At 33.9% G+C, this 20,152-nt stretch overlaps 1 protein-coding gene across 3 annotated transcripts in view; it reads left to right on the top strand.

Moving 5' to 3' along the window:
• Positions 1–20,152, top strand: part of DYNC2H1 (dynein cytoplasmic 2 heavy chain 1) — a 120,275-nt gene that overhangs the window by 81,489 nt on the left and 18,634 nt on the right. For all 3 annotated transcript variants that reach the window (XM_085556079.1, XM_015852271.3, XM_015852270.3), the window contains 3 exons: positions 10,790–10,906; positions 15,968–16,177; positions 18,859–18,948. In XM_085556079.1, the coding sequence (XP_085412205.1) occupies positions 10,790–10,906; positions 15,968–16,177; positions 18,859–18,948 (417 nt within the window). The remainder of the gene's footprint in view (positions 1–10,789; positions 10,907–15,967; positions 16,178–18,858; positions 18,949–20,152) is intronic.

Here is a 20,152-nt window from a genome sequence, read left to right as displayed (position 1 = left end):
TTCCAAAATAAACCCTATAGGTATCTCGTATATAGATTAAAATTTATGGAACTATCAATAGTGAAACATTTTTAAGTATTTATTTCAGATAAAATTGTTTGCTTATTTATTGTACATCTGTATTATTATACAGACATTATGAGCCTACATATGAATACATCAAAGACGACTCTGTAGAAACTCTTTTGTCATGATGGAAAAATCCTTTCATTTTGACTTCAAGCAGTCTGCAAGGCATAAATACTTACCTTTATAAAGTTGTTTTATGGTTATGATATGGATTTTATGCTTCTTATATATTTATAATAAATATGTTTTTTATCATAAAGTGATTTTTAAAAAAAAAAAAAAAGAACACACAGAAAAAAACATATCGTTCAGACATTTTCTTGTCAATGAGATTGCTCCATTCCAGCATATTTCACTATCCTTTGTTTATGCTTAAACCCACGATACATCTCTGGGAGATACTGAGCTTCAGAACAGAATGTATTTGATAATTAAGTTCTTGGTTGACACTTCTGCAGTTTTACATTTCTGGGGCATCTTTGTTAGTAAAGAGATGTTTTATTTATATATCTTTGACTTACAAGCCAGTTTTTGGCTTAACCTTGGGTTTATTAAGCTTCATTGTGAGTGCGTTGACCTAAATCTTCAGAGAGAAAAATGTAACCATACATGAGCTTTATAACTCACATATAGAGTGTAGTACCTGAAAAGAAATTATGACTTTAGATCTGTCAAAAAAATGATCAAGTGGATTTTGATTTGATCTTGGACTTTTAAATAATTTATATATTTATATATTTATATATTTATATATTTAATCGAAAACACATGAAATAGGAGTATTTCAATGAACTTTTAGGCTTTTCCTCCTAGAATACGTTTGCTGACTTGTGAATATGATACATACTTTCCAGCTATTTATCTCTATTTTATGTTTAGGATCTGTGTATGGATGTATGTAACCCAGCACCTTGTCAAGCAGCCTTGTTTACAGCTTAGCCAAGATTTTAGCATTATTACTGAAATAGTCTGACCAGTTTTCAGATGCTTATTTTCAAAGCAAATGGTTTAAGACTTAAATATAAGAACAAATTCTTGAAGGAGTTTACAATGATTTAATTCAGTTCATGTTCAGTTCAGCATTCACTTACATAAAGAATTTCACTGGTTTTATATATATTGTTAATTTAGTTCATGTCAGTGACATAGTTCCTACAACCAACTGCTGTTCAGCATCAGTTAAGGTTTTAGTTTTAGTCAGCAAGTTCCAAGGCAATCGTTGAGCAGAAAGAATATGGATAATGATTTGATTCTTCTGACAGCACTTATAAAGAGTTCTGCCAGTAGTCAGAAGTCTATCTATCTGATTAGAAATATGAAATTTTAAGGGGACGCGGGGGAGGTGTGGGGAGAGAAGCATAGTGAAAAGTACGTCCCAGGGACTTCTCAGGTCTTCATTTCTATCTCTACTATTGCTGTAGCAGTAAAATAAAGATGTCTCTATATCATATTCATGAGCTGTCAGCTATCATTTAATTTCAGTCTAGTCCAGATATGAATAGTAGTGAAAATGTGAGAGTCAAATTATCTTAGTGTCTGAATGATAGGCAGTGATGATCAAACATTTTTCAGGTATGTTTTAGAATGTAGATCTCCAGCTTGGGTGAATATGCCGGGTCATCCATGTTGCTGGCTGGTATTAATGAAATGCTGAACAAATACTCTTGGACATCTACTCTTTCCAACCTTTGTAGACCATGAAAATATTTAGTGTCTCTTTTGTTCTCATCATAACTTCTCAGTCAAGGAATGGAAAATGAAGTGATCTTTATTTAGGACATCTACTAGGAGCTCCCAGATATGACATAGGACCTAAGGGAATGCATTTTTTTGTAGCAGCAGCAGGAAGTGAGACCCAAAATGACAATAGTGGGGATTCAAGCAGCTGATTCCCATTGCTAGCATACCCTAATGCAGCAGAATATTGATCTCCTGGAGGTCTTATTTTGTATCTGCCTCTATAACATTAAGTTGTTTAGCCTTTAGGCTTGGCAGAGTTTGATGGAGAAGTGACTTTACCTCAGCCTGAGTGAAAATTAGGATGCTGAAAGAAAGTTATCCACCGCTTGTTGTTTTTTTTTTTTTCCCAGTAATTTTAGCTCTAGTATTTTGCTCTAAATTGCCCTATTCATTTTTTGTTCTATAATTTTTGATTTCATCGCTTTTCTATTGAAGAAAGTGTGTCTGAGAGCACACAGTTACTCTATAAGTGCAGTTAAGCAGTACAAATCTTTAGTGATCAGAACAATTTATTTCACTGGTGAATTAATTGTGTCAGGTAACATAAAAATTGATCGCATTGTGAAACTAATGTTTGAGCTGTGAAGTGACCCAGTCTGTATATCAAGAATCCTGTTAATTTTCTGAAAAGCTCTAGTACTCTGTCTTTTATAGGGGAAAGTTATAAGGAAATTAATAAGAATTAAGTAAATTGGAATGGCCATTCCATTTCTAACATTTAGGTAGTTTTAGATCCAGAGGTGATTCCATGATCCGTAATGTGAAATAATAGGAATGCCTTCCACATGTTGAGTTTGTTTTCTATTTCTGGTCATATACCCTGTAGCAAGACAAAGCAGAAAAGTGTTGAATGAATAAGGAAGCAAGAAAAAACTTGCAACCACCCCAGTCACTAACAGCAGAAATACCAAATCTGATAACTTGTGTCTGTTGGTTCACAGTCTGTGCTAAATATTTGGTGTATTCTCTTATAAATGCTTATCTACTATCCCACATGTTTTTCTTCTACTAGACATTATTCTTTCTCAGTCTATATTTTTACTGACATCTTATTTCTTATGCAAAGCTGTACTGTCTACTCCTCCAAGTTCAGGATTAGAGGAAGTAGTTTTCTTAAAACATGCATAATTTGAAGTCACTTTCTTTAGACCAACTGATAGAAATTATTATTTTCCTTATCTGAGAGATTATTTCAAACCTCGGAAACCATTCATATATCCATTGATCTTAAGTCTATTCTGAAACCTGTTACTGTTTGTCTTTCAAGATGAATATTAAAAATAGATAAACACTGTGATCTATTTTACTAACTGTGAAGTTACACTTATGTAATTATTTTAAAATAAATCTCATTTTATCAATTTATTCCACTACTTAAGGCTGAACACTTAGGTAATAGAAATGTATGTTTCTTACAGACTTTCCATCATCTAGTTTCAATGCCTCTGCTATGTGCAGGGTTGCCAATCACCAGACCAGGCTGCCCAGAGCCACATCCAGCCTGGCCTTGAATACCTTCTGGGATGGGGCATCCATAACCGCTCTTCATGTATAGGAATGATAGTTTATGTTGCTGTAGCATCACCTTTTTCTGCTGCAGTAGAAATTTGCTGCAGCACAGTGCAGCATTCTGCAGTTATGCAGAGTTCTCTTCTGTAACCTTCTACTGCACTGTTAGTGGTGTTTGGGTAAGACTGAAACACAGCACTGAAAAGAACTAGACTGAACGTATTCACAGCTTGATTTTTTTTAGTTTTTTATTTTTTTACTTTTTTTCCTTCCCCAGCAGGGATCTTCAATTCTAATTTAAGAGCTGAGTAGGTCTAACTGTATGATTTTAATATTAGTTATTACTAATAATATTGTTTGAAGCTACATTTTATGATGTTCTCTAGTACAATTCATTGTTAATGGTGTATGCGTACTGCTAACAGCAATCTTTTTAAGGAAGTATTTGACTTAAGTATGCATATGATCTTTCCAACATACAGTATTTTTCTGGGTTTAATTTTCAGTTGCTTTGTTAAGGAGTTTGCTGTGGTTCTGCCTCACCTACTATTACAACATGCCTTCAACATAACTTCTCTTAGGTTGAATATGACTTTGAATGATCTCACGTTTCTTTCCATGTTCCCACTGCAAAACAGTGCAGTCAAAGTAGAAGACAACTCAGCTGACAGTTCAGCTGCAAGTCATCGTAGCTCATTCTGTTTGTTTTATGCCAGGTAGAGATTGTCTGCACAGACTGCAACTCCACTTTCCTCACGCTCAACAAATGTCCCTACCACGAGGTTACTGTCATACTCCTTTCTTGTGATCTGATAAACGCTGTGGTTTTGCTTGCATATTGGTCTATATTCTGATGGTTTAATGTCCCTGTATAACCTATATCAGTGATTAGAAAAGTGTGTTGGACTGTGTGATGCTGTCCCGTCGATGGGAAGGGCCTACAATTTGGATCTTTCTCTAGTCACCATTCTAAGGAGAAGTCTCTTGATTCCATGGTGTTCTCTTATTTTCAGGACTATGTTTGTCTTTATTATGGATATTTACAAACTTTTGTCATCCTTTATTGTAATTTTAATAGAATACTAATGAAATGTCCTCAACAAAACAGTGTTTATCATATTTCCGTAATGAAGTGTTCAGGCCCCTCTGTATATATTTTACACCTTGGAAAAGCAATTAAGAGTTGTCTTGTTCAGTGCAAGACTTGCAGCGTGCCTGCAAACTTTTGTGAATTGTTGCTAGTAATCACCCTAGGAAGATAAACTGAAAATGCAGAAACGTTGGAATAATCTCATGTGATCTATATTTATTATTTTTCTTAATGTCTAGATTCTTTGATAGGAAACTATGATAACTCTGATCCTAAGTCAGTTCTTCAGTTGTTATTTGTTCTGTTTCTCTAAAAAAGCACATGTTCAATTCATCTCACTGACCTTGAATCATATCAATAATATTAGCCACCTCATCTTAATTTGTGTGTGTTTGTGTGTGCCCCTGGAGAAAGACAAGCAGGTATAGGAAATAGTTTGTGCCATTCTAGATAAGGGCCTAAAATAAAGCTGTGAATCATTGTTTGTTTGGAAGTATGTGTTTCTTTAGAGGAAGCTCTGTGGTAATGTCAACAGTATTTGTAAAAGTAGTATAATAAGCATTTTAATGGCCATTTCAGAGGACTGCTGTAACTAGCAGGGTGTTTGTTATGCAGAAATGGGATGCTGGACTGTTTGAAGAACAAGATGATATTAATCAGACATAAATTGGAACATAGTTGTTTCTCCATTTCTCCACTGAGAGTTGTAACAATCAGAGTATAGTTATCATAATTTCATTTCATATGTGAGTGTTTAATTTAAAATGGAAGTGTTTATGATGAGAAAGTGAAAAGTCAGTCATCTTAAAGCATGTGTTTGTCTTGGCAGTGGCAATTTTCTTAATAAAAGCTAAAAAATTTAAAAGGAATTTTATTAATCACCTCCTGCCCTCTTCCTTCACTGACCTTGGGGGCTGCAGGGCCACTTCTCCCCCCTCTCTCCCAGCTGCAGTTGCACAGCACTGTTTCCTTCCCTCCTATCCACTCTCCGAGATGTGCACCCAGCGTTGCTCATGGCTCAGCTCTGCCCAGTGGGTCCCTATATGAGCAGCTGGGGCTGCTCTTCTCTGGCATGGGTCAATGCTGGCTGCTGCGCACAGAACCAACCCTGCAGCCTCTGCACTGCTACTTCAACCTTACCACATAAACTTAATACAAGTTTACATTGTACCTTAGCATCACAGATAAATATAGTGCTTATTTAAGATAATTACAATTGCTCTTTTGCCTGTGCTTGAAAATTGGATATTTTTGTGGAAAAAGCTCTATTACCATTTTTTGCTGCTCTTTTTTATTTTTTGTGGAGTATACTTTTGGAGTTAAAATGAAAAGGAGACTACTAATGGAAAACAGAAGTAATCAAGTAAGGCAAGCAAATGTGAACCAAGGTCAGAAAACATGAACTGTATCTTGCCTCGTTAAATGTAATTGCAGTAATCCTATTGACTTCAGTAAAACAGCATCTTATCCTTTGCTTCTTATATTCAGTTTTTTTTGAAGAAAACCTTTAACCATTTCCATTTTCAGCAAGTCACTGCTGAATTCCATACTTCTTCTCCCCAATTTCTTGCATACCTTGTTTGCAATCTAATTGCACAGTTCCAATTCTGGCTTTTACCTTACAAATGACAGCAACAGAGACAACATGTTCCAGGTGTACAGGGACACCTGCAACTGTGAGACTGCCAAAGCATACCTGAGATTATACACCTCCACTGCTTGTATTACCCAAGTTAGCTAATACCAAATCATATCTATAACTGCAGTATTTTACTATATAAAGAATAGTGGGTCTGTGGTTTGTAACTATTTATTGAAGTGCATCTGTAATACAATAGCGGTAGCTTCTTGTCCTTTCCTCAACAGATTTTCCTTTTCATTATAGTACCTGATTTTATATCTGCCACTTCCCCATAATTCTAATCACGGTGCATAGAGTAATATGGGCATGATTACTGAAAAGTATGCAGTTGAAATTCTTCTGAAATTATGTTATTATTGCACTTGATGTCAGGTTGACCATAAAGCAATTTTTTTAAAGTAATTTAAATTTTTTCTCTTGTGTTAGCTGTGCAGAACACATAATTACTGACATTTATTAAATGCATCTCACATCACAAATATATGACTAATAGGCTCTAGCAGAAATAGATGAGTAAGGCCGGATTGTATTTATTATTACCCTGTAATGGAGCAATTTGAGTACCAAACAAGAATTTTTAAAATATGCGAAGCACTTTGCATGTACCTGTGGTGCTGCATGAAAGTACATTCATTCTTTGCCACAGAACAAAATGGAACCCACAGTGGAAAACAACAGAAGTATCTTCTGGACGTTTAAAGTATATGGTCCTCTTCTATTTAAAACAAGATGTCAGTTACTCTCTTTTTCACTTTGTATTTTGATCAGAAGAAATGTAGCTCTGAAAATCATCCAATCTTAATTCAGATAATTTTTGGTGAATTAACAATATTGAGGTGACCTAAAGGGAACAACAGAAGACTGGTCATGTACCTATGGTGTTCCTAATGCATCCACATGCAGTTTGAACGATATGCCTCTGAATGCTGTTAAAGGATCCTCATCTTAACTACCTCTGGGGGCCATGCAGAGAAGCAAGCAGCACTCCGAATCTGAAAATTGGGAAGGCTTTATTGGTAGCTCAGTCTTAGGCTACTTACACAGTGCTGTGGGTAACTGCAGTTGGATTACAGCGAACATTGTGGAAGTGTTAAGTTCTGTCAGGAGGCGTATCAGACTGAAATTTCTTCCCTGCTTTGCCACACTGTGGTCAAGGATGAAATAGTCACAGTGCCCTGAGTTACTACTTTGCCAGTGTTTACAAAGGTGACTGCATTACCACTTCCATTTTTTGGTTTAAACTTTAAAATGTTATAAAAATAGAAATATTTCTTTGAACGGCTCTTAAAAGGAATATGTTCTTTCAGTCAGAGAAATGAAATACAGAAGTGGTTTCTGTGCTAAGACCAAATCCTTTCAAAACTGGTAGATGGCAGTAGTGTATCTGCTTTGATGTTTCCTATAGTTCTACTGAGAAAAGTTTGTTAGCTTTCTGTTCAGAAATAAAAATCCTTTTATCTGCTTCATTGTCATGAAGAAAAAAGAACAGAAATTAGATCTTGGCAAATCTGTTCTGTTTTTTATTCTTAGAACAGTTATGATTCTTAGTTCAGTCTGTTTTTGTTATATATTGAGTTTGTGAAGTACCAGTTTTTCTTCTGGCTGTGAGTTACCAAAGGTAAGACTTTTTCTCAATGCTCTAGGTGAGTAAAGAACAGAAATTGATTTTGTGGTGCTGGAATTCTGTTTTTATCAAACTTCCAGAAGAGGAAATGTTAAAATCTTGGCATTTCCTGTTTTTATTTTTAATTTTTTTTTTCTTCTTTTCTTCCATTTTCAAGTCTAACGTGACTTTCTCGTCATTCCATACAAAGCCACATGGGATCACTCATCTTTTCTGTTTTCCATAGTTTTCATTCATTTATTTCTCTAAATATGTTTTCTTGTACTATAATGAAGTAGTCAATAATATAACAGCATATATCCAGAGAAACCCATGAAGCATGAAATAGATGAAAGAGCTGAGGAACTCAATTAATTTTAATAGCAAAGCAAACAAATATCGACATTTTAATCTCGAAAACCCCACCTTTACTAATATATACAATTTGCATTCTTCTAAGTTGACAGCACAAGAAAAGCATATAATATATGAATTTTCCACTAAAGAGGAACAAAAATACTTGAGTTTCCGTATATTGTTGATAGTTTTTGATGCTCTGTTCACAAATTAGTTATCAATTTTTCTTTAAATAGTTCAGTGATTATTTTCTTGTACATAAAACAGGCAGTTTCTACGAAGATTAGTGGTTCTGAATAACCTTCTTACCCATCCATGACCAAACCATTATGTGATTGCTTTAATATTTTGATAGCTTTTATTTTACTTTTGTTGTATACATATACTTTTTTATGGCAAATTTTCTCCAACTTATCATATATTCATAATATTTAGATGTGTGTTCAGACTGTACCTATAAAGCATATAAGGGCTTCTAAGACTAATTATAATAATATATATATATAATTATATAATGTATCATTATATATATAATAATACATTGAGATTTCGAAGATAAGCATTCAAAGGTTAGGTGCTGTAAAAATATTGTGATTTTGATTATCCTCATTGATACAAATATGATTAGATTTTCAGATTGCTTAGTATTGTAACTATATCTGTGTCTGCTTCATACCTTTCTACAACAGACTCCAAAAGATCTGTATGTCTGCCTCTGGGTCTGGTCATTTCCAAGGCTCTCCTTGTGGTCACAGAACCATCATGTTTATGGCATGATGGATCTCACTGTAGAGTAGGTATCTGATTGTAAGCTGACCTGCTGATATCTCACATATTGTAATATAGTGAGTGGAGCTGACTGCTCCTTGAGGTGTAAAATTAAGTTTTCAGGAAACAGAAAACTTCAATCTAAATTCTGCAACATAGACCTGTCTATATGAGGTGCTTGCACAATAGGAAGGAGTTCTCAAGAACAGTGTAGCCTGTTTAAGATCTGTCTGTTGGATATGTAGGAAGGAAAAGGTAGCAATCTTGGTGATTTACATGCTTTAAGTAAATGCTTAAAGGGAATTAGAAGAGCTTCAGTGAATTTGCACTTGTCTTTGGTAAGGTCAATTTTAGTGACTATGCACAGTGGCCTCCTTCAACCAAAAGTTATTTTTTATCCTGAAATACAGAAGGTTAATCACATTCCCTTTTTCATCTGTGACAGGGTCTCACTCAAGGTACTCAACCACTGTGCGCACGTTTCTGCCCTGCCATGTCGTAGGCCCATTTTTGTCCTTTGTATGACTCCCATGAAAATCATATATGTTATATATAAACTTATTTGTTTTGCCTAGGGATGAGTAGAGCTCCCATGGAGGGAACTGTTCAGCTTCTCTGAGATCTGGAAGAATCACAGAGTATGCAGAATTCTCTGGGGGAACAGATGATATTTTCATTAGTGATGGAACTAAAAAATGCTTTTTTTTTTTTTTTTTTTCCAGAATTGACCATATTATTTATCAGTATCATTTTAGCTTAACTAAGGGTATCTTTAAACTTATTATTCAAAAAATAGTTTTATGTATTATAGAATGTATTTATATACATACTTGTAGTTTATAAAATATTCATCTTAAGATCTGGATTTGTGTCTTGTGTGATGTTTAACATAAGTATAAACTATAGTAATTGTTATAAACATTAGAGTAACATTAGAGTTCAGTGTAGTACCATCTTGTAGTGCTTCATACTCCCTATTGAGGCTGGTAAAAACAAACAAACAAAAAAGCTGAATAAAATTTATCAGGAAAACAAAAGGATGCATTACTTCATTATACTCAATTCTTCATTACTACACATTGTATGTTTCAACAAAAGAAATTCAAAACTCAGCAGAAAAAGTTTGATTTAAAATTATACAATTAAATAATCCAATCCTTTTGAACAGTTAACAAAATGTGTATTATCAAGCTGAGTACTTTGAAGTTGACTGAAGAGAGAAAGTCTTTCTATAGCATGTCTTGCAAAAACATTCTGTGAAAAATCACTGAAATTCACTTAACGTTGTAAAAATATCTCTGCTTAACGGGCAAACTGCTTATACTTCTCTGTATAAGTTTAATTGCAGTATCTCTTTATAAACATATGCATATATTTGATCAATTTGTTTGGAGTTTCCAGGATTGCTAACCCAGGGAATCAGCTGGATCTGATAAACTGAGAGCTCCCATTCTTTCTGAGAGTTCAGTAGTTATTATTTTAATTGCTTTAATGTGTACTTGTTTAAAAAGAGAAAGAATGTTTTTCTAAGTGAGTAAATACACATTTAACTAATCTGAGCTAGCAAGAAGAGCTAAGAAAGAGATCCATGGGAGGAGAGAATGAATTTATTACAATTCTCATGAAGTTTTGTTGCCTGATACATACTGTATATGTTTAGTATATACTCTGTTGTGTTCCTGATTTTTTTTTTTTTTTGTAGCTCAAGCTTTTTTTTAGATCATGTGGAAAAGAGGATTTTGATTGAATTATACACTTCATTAGTTTTTAAATTATAGTTGAACACAGGCAATATGATAAGAAAAATAAAAGGAAGTTTTTGGTTTTGAGCTTAATCTGAATGAGGCTCAGGTATGTGTTTGTATATGGATATTGCTTGTGTTTTAATAGATGATGATTAATCATTAAGTATGCAGAAGAGTATAGTCCATAGATAAATCAGAAAGTATTCACTACTTGCATTTTTGTACTTTTTTATTTATCCTTCTTCATGATCTGCCTTTGTTTTCAGGTCATTTCACAACTTCGGATCCTTAGCAGGTCAGTAAGTGCTGGCTGCAAATTTGACAGAGAAATATGGTCAGCTGAACTTTCACCTATACTCAGCCTATGGAAGAAACTTAATCAGGTAGGAAAGTAGTTTTTAAAAAGAAACATTTTTTTTTTCTTCCCAGTGACTACATTAAAAGCAAGGTTTAATGGATACTTGGATACTGAAACATAAGGAGTTTAGAAGTGAAAGAAATGCAGTTGAGGTGGGAAGTGTAGTATTACATCTGTGTAATTAACTATGAAGTCTGCATGTGGTATAGTAGCCTATATCTTTCTCCTTCATATGGAAGTGAGACCACTCTCATAAGACGTGATTAACATCTTGTATTTGTATTTACAAAATGTTTTTCTTCTATGTTACTGAAATATGCTCACTAGCTTTAAGCTGATGATTCATTTAAATCCTTTCCACAACACTTGCAATATCCAGTATCACTTCCTTTTTGTTTGACTGGGCTCAGTTTTGTGGCTGCTTTTTCAAGTATGATATAAAGTCTGGTTTCCAGCCATTTTTGCTGGTCTCCATTTAAGTGTAATGTGTGCATGTTGTCTTTGAAATGAAGGTACTAGGCATGCTAGGGAAAGATTTTTCTCACCAAATGTCAGTTGCCTACTTAGACATGAGGCCATATTTTCTCCTCAGTGATAAGAAATAGAGCAGAGACATTGCATCCTAAAAATATGTCTTGTACATATGAACATTGGAATGAGAAAAATCTTTCCCTTAGATAATAGCATACGAAAGAGTGACATGAGGTATACATTAGAATTCACAGTTACATTTTGAAATGTCTCAAATCTTTTTCTTATACATACTAAGTATATGATAAATCAATTTTTTGTCAAAATAATCTTTTACTACTAAATAATTCATGATGAAATCTGCCACCCCTGAAACGGGCTGTTGTTAATCAGGTCTGTAGTCCTATAAAGAACAGCAGTATATTTCAGTTTGACACCTTCCATTATACCTTGCTAACAGGAGGTTGGTTCTTTACGTACCTTTATGCCTGCAATCCTATTTGAGTTCTGATGAAACAGTTTCATTTATACATATGTACCCACACACAGTCAGAAAATTAGAGATTTCGATATTAATGTTTGGTAGACTGGTAAATGAAACCAGTTTTAAACTCTTCTACATCAATACTTACTAACAGCACCCATTGCTAGCAATTAGTTATTTTGCATCATCACCATTAGAACTACATATTCAAAGCACTTATTCTTTAGAACTTCTATCATAAATTAGTTGTGTCTATACAGCAGCATCATTAAGGAAGCCATTTATCTTTTTGCTGTGGGCCTTGATGATCTTAGTTACCCAGATGAAGGTAATCAAGCCTTAGAGTTCCATATCAGGAAAAGGTGGATTCAAATGAGGTCTTACCTATCGCCCTCAGATTATCTTTGGTAAGAGTTTTCAGTTGTAAAATGTGTCTTAATCCTTTTTCCCCATTCCTTAACTACAGACTGTGCAATGCTTTGGTAGAGTTTTTTTGTGATGCAGCAGGTACCTTACTAATCACTTAGCTATTTTTCTTTCTTGTTGGCCTCCATCATCATGTCATAGAGCAGAAGCAGTCTTTCCAGATCTTAGCATTGCCCTTCACCAATGACCAGCAGATGACCACTGGCTAGTTTTGTTCATAGTTAACACAGTTCTCTTGTTAGCCTGAAACTTTCAAAGCCTTCACTACTGTCCCATACTTAACACCAGGAGACACCTGGTGAATTCCTTGTCAAAAAGCAAGTTGTTGTCACAGATCGATTGCAAGCTTAGTAGGTCTTTACTGCAACCTCATAGTAATGACCTAGTAAGTATAGGCTTTTCCTAGCAGTAGCAGTTTTAGTTTGGTAGGACCACTGTGTACAAAAATGCTATACTATATATTGTTTGCTGTGTTTACTATATTATATTTAAATTCAAAAACCACAGATATTATTTAAAACTTGTGCTCTGTGTGTATTACTTTTGTGGATGCAGGAGACCTTTGTTTAACTACAAAACTGTTCTCTCTGCTATAGATTAGAATCAGCCTTACTGGTTTATACAGTCTGTGGTTTGAGTGATCTCTGACCACTGACCATCCTTTGTTTTCCCCATCTGAGTTACCATATAGTTTGCATAGTTCAGAGAACTGAGCAGCTAGTTTCTTTCAGAAGTTTTGGTATGTGGATGTGAAAGTAGATATTCTTGGTGCACTGTACCTGAAAACTTCCTTAGATGTGAAAAGTGCTCTTTTTGATCTGTGTTGTAATAAGGGCTCAGTTTAGTCACCTTAAACAAAGCTTTGTTCACTGTATCAGAAATTATCAAATATTCATGGCCAGGCGGATATAACACAGTAGCTGCAGGAGACCTGTGATCTGCTGGGTAGGATGTAGAGGCGAAGTGAGAAATTTATTTGGTTTACTCTAGGTTCTGGAAGTGTATCATTTTTATGTAGCTGCAGACTATTGTTATCTTTTTTTCCTTTATCTGTTGGATACAGATATTAGTAAAGTAGAAGCAGATGGGATGGATGCTAACAAGATCTCCTGTATCTCTTACAGGAAGTATCTTCCTGTCAAATGTACTTTCTGTCAGTGGTAGTTGGACATAATGGTTAACTGTTTCAAACTGTCTGAAACTCAGGAAGTATAGATCAATATAGATCTATAACCTACTACAGATCTTAACTGATTCTAGTTAACATAATTTTAAAGCTGTTTTTAAAATCACTCGTTTTTTATTCCAAAGGCAGAAGTGCAACATAGGCTCATTATAGAGCCTCATATGTAGAGAAGGATTAACTGTGTTTTTTAAACATTTTAAACATTAAACATTTTAAACATTCTGAGTATGTAAATCAAGGATTAAGTCAAGAAAGATTAACTTACAAGTGTCATGAAAATAGTTATTCAGCATCTAAGCGCTGATGATTCTGAAGCATGAGAAAATTTACAGCTTTACTTAGATGCAACGTATATAATTTCTACTGAAATCATTTATCATAATATTTAAATGTGCATTTATGTTTGTCAGTACTTTGTTAATACTGTGAAATGAAATGTTAATACTCCCATGCTCTCTCCTGCCATAACAGCATAGATCAGGATGTAATTGTTGCATAGTTGTGTATGGCACTGTCCAAAATAATGCGGGCATTGCTCATCATATGATAGTTTTCAGGGAAGTGCAAACATTCCAGGCTGCAACTGGGGCTGCATGAGTGTTCTGTCACGTCTAGATCTTGGTCTGCTGCAAACAGGGACAAGAGTAAGGGCTGTATTTTGTTTGCAGGATGGATGCATTTTTTGCCTCGCTTCAGGGAAACTCTTTAATATCTTTATGAAAGTTGAAAGATCCACTCGTACTAAAAATTCCGAAACTGTTTCAAAGCAGACTTTGCAGAATGTAAGATCATAAGCTGTCATAGCTGCCAAAACCATGTGCTCCATCTTCTGTTGTATTTGTGAACTGAAGGTTAACTAATTGTTTTTATAATGTTACATAATGCTGCAAGACAATTTGGTTGTTGCTCCTTCATCTAAAAGATAGAAACCTCAGCTTTTAGAGAAGAGTATTACTTTTATAACCAAGGAAAATCAATGAAACAGGAATAGACGATCATTCTTTCATGTATCTTCAGCAAACAAATAATTGTAGAATGCACAGTAAAGCTTTATATCTAAAAAAAAAAAACACAAAAAAAACCAAAAACTAGCCAGAGAAACAGGAGGGCAGAATAAGTACATCAAAAGATCCATTGAAAATTCTAAAAAAACACCACAAATGAAACTGAATTTAGAATCAAATGCAGAACCGATCAAATACAGGAAGTATATTTTTCTTACAGCTGTTACATTTCTGAGGGTATGGCTTTCAGAACATACTGGAGTTTGAAAAAGCTGAGTTTCAGAAGATTGTGCAGGAAAGCTTAGAGCAGGTTAGGTGAGACTGTGAAAAAATCTTACATTGTACAGGGATAGGAACATGTACAGAATGAAAATAGGGAAAAAGATCAAAGTCTCAAAATACATCTAATGTAATATTGTTAGTACAATATAGTATTTAATGGTAAAGATTAGAACCTATCTTCAAATTTCTTATGATTAGGAAAGAGCACTCAGTGCTTCAGAAGTTTTTCATCTTAATTTCCAAGCAGGTCATGAGAATATTTTTAAAGCTGATGTGAGTTATATACATAATAGATTTTAAGGGAATGTAATATAACATTAAACGTATAAGCTGATATTGGCATTCACATTTAATTTTGCTATAAAAGTGACAGATTGGTTCCTTTAACAAATTCCCAGGAGAAGGCATTAAAGTGTTATGAAATGGATATGTGGTTCATAGGAGATGGTTACATAATGGACAGCATGGAGGAATGTGGAGGCCTCCTACTTCAGTAAGTTTGTCATGAATGGAGATAGGATATGTAAAAGACTGAGCAAAACAATGTATTTTTTTCTATCCTTTTTTACAATTAAATACTCCAGCAAGATATGATCAACTGGTCTGTGCTGCAGAACCAAGAAGCAATTTATATCAAATATGATCTGGAGCACATTATGTTTTCTGTATTCAAAGAACTATGATAAGAAAAAGAGATGTATAGAATAGCATATATACAGTCATACAGTACTTTATTTTAGGCATATATCTTGTACTTAAGAGATACAGTGATCCTGATAGCCAATTTTGGGATGAAGTGTATGAATTCTCTGCTTTGTCTGTCATAATTTATGAAATAAGTGTGTAGTCTTATCAGAGCAAAGGCTATATCTGTAACATAGTGCACATTGACCAATGCAGTCTTGTTATGCAAAATACACTACTGATTATTATATTGGCATATTAACATAAATAACACTAGCGGTCACTTAGATAAATAATTGTAAGGAATCCCAGTGCTTTTAAAGTAATAAAGTGAAGAGAGTTGTCTGAGAAGGTTGGTGCCTTTACTGAACATCACAGAGATAACAGTGAAAGTGTTGTAGTTTTGATTCAGTCTCCAAAATAACAGGATGTCTGAACTACTTCACAGATACCAAGGTCTTTTGAGGAATCACAAATAAAAGAAAGAATACTTGTTATAACATCATAATTTCCCTGTTTATTAACTGGTTGTCACATGTACTATTTTAGAATTCTAACCTGATTCATCAGAAGGTGACTCCTCCTGTGGAGCGACAAGGATCTCCAATCTTATCGTTCATTACTCTTGAGCAATTTAGTGCTATTCGCCTTGTGCAAAGTGTCCATCAGTCACTTGCTTCTTTAAGTAAAGTCATTAGAGGTACCTCATTACTGAGTCCTGAAGTACAAAGGCTGGCAAGTGCTCTGATAAATCAGAAGGTAAGTAATATTTCATAAATTTATATTAAAAGCAATGAAAATAAAAACTCGATGATATTCTGGTACATATATTTATGTCACCACTTATTCTAAGCTTTTTTTATTAACAGTTACTCTAAAATGCATTAGTGAGTTCCTGAGGTTCCTAAACATTCAAGGACCTTTTAGGTGGTGATTAAACTTAAGAGTTCAAAATGGATTCTCAGATGTATCATGAAGGTTCAATACTGTTCAAAGGTCTTGAGTAGAGCAGGTTATTTCTCTCCTTTAACAAATGGATGTTTATGTTACAAACAACTATTTTTAAGCAATCATGAACAACTTCCAGTATTAAAACAAAGCCTTTTTACATCTTGGAGTTTAGGCACATTTGTGCAGCTCTTATGGTTAACAAATTGCTGCTGAATAAGCTGCATGTGGTTTGGAGAGAAGTAAATTCATTATCTGGAAACCTTCCAGATGGCCTTCAGTTTTCAGCATGCTTTTTTGATGTTAGGAAGAAAGGATTATCTGTTGAAAAAGCCTCTAGTTAGCTGTATGTATAAAGGTTGCATAAATGTATGCGTTATCTATATAAATATTTAATTTACTAATATTTATGATCTTTAATAACTAACAGAAATATTATTTTTGTAGTGTGAAACCCGGAAAAGTGTTACTTTGTAGGTTTGCAGAAGGTTCTGAGTATATTATACTTTCATTAAGCTTTATCTTATGGACAAATTTGATAAGATTAGAAGTTGTTTAATAGCATTTCCATTCCAAATATGAAATCATTCTATATAAGTCAAATATATTAGCCACTAAAACATGTAAATCTGTCCCCATTCTCCATTTTTAGATTTTTTGTAAACCTTAAGTTTTACTGTAGTCATAATCTCAGTTTGCATTCTGTAGTTATTCATCATGGATTACTGCCATACCACACTAGACATGTACCTACCAGATCAACCTATCATATTGCCCTATATCCCTGATTTATGAGAAAAGTAACTGAAATTGATACATCTGCTTTATCCATGTTTTCTGGCATCAAACTGGGATTGTTTATAAACTATTAAAATTAATGTGTGCAAATTGCCACACTCTGTCAGTAACAGCTTCATAATTGGATTCCAAAGATAGTCAAACATTCATGTGAAACTCAGTGTTTGTATCCACCTGTAGCAATTTATCAATTGTCTTGATGATAATGTGCAGATACTGAGACTCTGCAATGAAAAGTAATTCCCAAATATTTGGTTTATCTGCATGTGTTGAACAGCTCCTATTTCAAATCATGTTATTTATTGATCTGCCGCATTTGTAAATAAAACGAAAATTAAATTGTTTGTCTTTTTAGATTAACAAAGGCGCATTTGTGAGCAAAATTGCAATACAATTAGGATAAATGTGCATTTTTATCTAGCAGTCTCATTGTCTTTTTAAACATATTTTGCATGGTTGAAACTGCTGCTGAAGTACAAGTCATAGTAAATGCAAAGGATACATGCAAATGCAAATGTAATGTGTAATGGCTATTTTTTACTATTTATAGTTAAATTTCTTCTCATTGAGCAAGAGTTTGGGTTCCTTGTGTGCTTGAGCTGCACCCTTAAATTGGAAGCAGCAGGAGCTATGAAGCCAGTCACTGTCACAAAAATGAACTGAACCATTCTGTGCATTTTTATCACTCCCAAGCATCAGTTCAGTGCTTCCTGATCTGCTGAATGAAGTATTTCTGGCATTTCATATGCGTACTTAACCATTTACCTTGACACAGATCACTTTATTGGATTGCAACCATAAAGCAATCTTTTCAGCAGCTCTCCAGAGAGACTAATAGCAGTCTCTTGTAACCACAGCAGCAAGATCTCTGCATATTTGTCATCTAAAGTGATTCGCTTAATGCTTTTTCTCTACACTGCTTTTGTTTATTTTAATGTTGTTGTGAATTAGATAATAAAGGAGCATTTAAAAAGAAACATGTTTAGAAAGAACAAATATTTTATTTCTTTTAAAATTAAAGCAGAAGCTGCTAGAATACAAACAGAAATGTGAAAATAAATGTATGTTTATTCTATTCAAAAATTATGCAGTAAAGCATGCAGCTTTATACAAAGTGTAAGTATATAAACTACTTTATATACTTCTTCTATAGATATCTTACTGAATTCGTCCTGCAGAATTTGTGTTCAAAGATCTAAAATCTTTTTTATCTATAAAGTAGAGATGACAGATACTTTGAAAGATACCATTTTGTAAGAAGTTCTGTGATCAAAATGTGAAAATCTGTTTAATGCATATGCAGTTAGATCAGGAACTTCAATGAAAACGCACCTGCAAATGTTAAACAGTGTAAACTGAGATATTCAACTCTAATACTAAATGTATGTAGTATTATGCAGCGTTTACCAGGTAATGTTTTACGTCAATTCTTTCTAAAGTTTTTGTGGAACCTGCTGATGTTTCTTGATTGAATAGTAGAGGTTCTTGCAAGTTCTCCATCTATATGATTACCATAAAGAATTTACAAAACTTAGACCTTCCTATTAGTAGTTATATGCTTTCACCATTATATTACTTGTACTGCCTTCTTTTGTAGAAATATTTTACTTGCAGGTTATTTCACTTCATTCAGGTTACTAGATTAAAATGAAGTTGTTTATAAAATAGTTTCAGTAAGTATTCCTTTTTTTCAGTGTCCCCTCACATGGCAAAGCAAGTGGGAAGGTCCAGAAGATCCTTTACATTATATTAGAAGTCTTGTAGCTCGAGCACTTGCCATACAGGTAATTTTAAAGAGTCATTTAACGCAATATTTTGGTATTTTGAAACAGAAATCATTTATTTTTGACAGTCGTGCCTGGTGGTGTATGACATGTATTTCTGTGAACGTTTGTGTTGACTTATATTCGGAAAGGAGATTTGAGGGGAACATGATTTCTAGTCATTAGTTTTTCTAGAGAAACTACCCAATGGAAGATTCTGAAGTATTCATAAGATTCTTGTTATGCAAATCGTTTATTTTGGTTAGTACTTAATTTTACTTAATTCTTTCCTGCAGAAGTTCAAACTATGTTCAAACTATGAACAAGTCTGAAAATATGAAATCTGAAAAAGCAAGTGATGATGCATATTCAGATGTTATTTGGTCATATTACTAGGGTTGGACTTCGTTCCCTGGGTCTTTTCACTGATAATTACAGTCATTAATAAAGAGCGTAACTTACAGCTTACTCTGACTGTGTGTCAGCTGTGCTGGTGACTTGTAGCGTTTATTTGGTTGTATGAATTTCCTTACTTCTGTGTTTTTCTTAAATAAGAACTTAAGATTTGAGTACAAGCCTCCTTATTGGGTACACCTGCTATACAAAGTGGAAATACTGTAACAGATGAAATTACTGTTAAGTAATATATGGTTTTTAACTTAGCATATTCAAATAACTTTTATTTCCGTATATTTCTCCAGCTAACTATTGACAAATGTACTGTCACCGTGATTGTAATCTTCTTCTTCATTGTTCAAACTGCTGACAGTGTTGTGCATTTGATTTATGATTAAATTGTTTACAATGTAGAAAAAAAATTACTGTCCAAGAGGGACGGCTTATTAAAGCAGAGCTTTGCAGTAGAAATTTAACTGTGTTCATAAGTTGTAACTTATGTGTTGCTTTTATTTTATTTTTTTTTTTTGCTGTCAGCAAAAACAGAAATCTGTCACAGATGACTGGATAATAATTATTACCTTTTTGATATAATTTTATGATGTGAAATATACTGTTTTGTTCAAAGAAATTCTTGATCAGGCTGTTCTGCTTCTCATGGTGTTCTGGTCAGATCTCAACTGAAACAAATCTTCTGCTTTTATTTTACTAGGAATTTTACCAGAAAACATGCATTATTTCTTATTATGCACTTAAGTTGAATCCTCTTTTTTCCTTAAATGTGATTCCAATTTATTTTTACTTTTATTACACAAAGATTTTGATTTGC

The sequence above is a fragment of the Coturnix japonica genome, chromosome 1, assembly GCF_054131305.1.
Source record: "Coturnix japonica strain WE chromosome 1, WE-NBRP24, whole genome shotgun sequence".
Lineage (NCBI taxonomy): Eukaryota > Metazoa > Chordata > Aves > Galliformes > Phasianidae > Coturnix > Coturnix japonica.
Note: the sequence above shows the minus strand (reverse complement) of the source record. Positions and strands in the feature narration are given on the sequence as shown.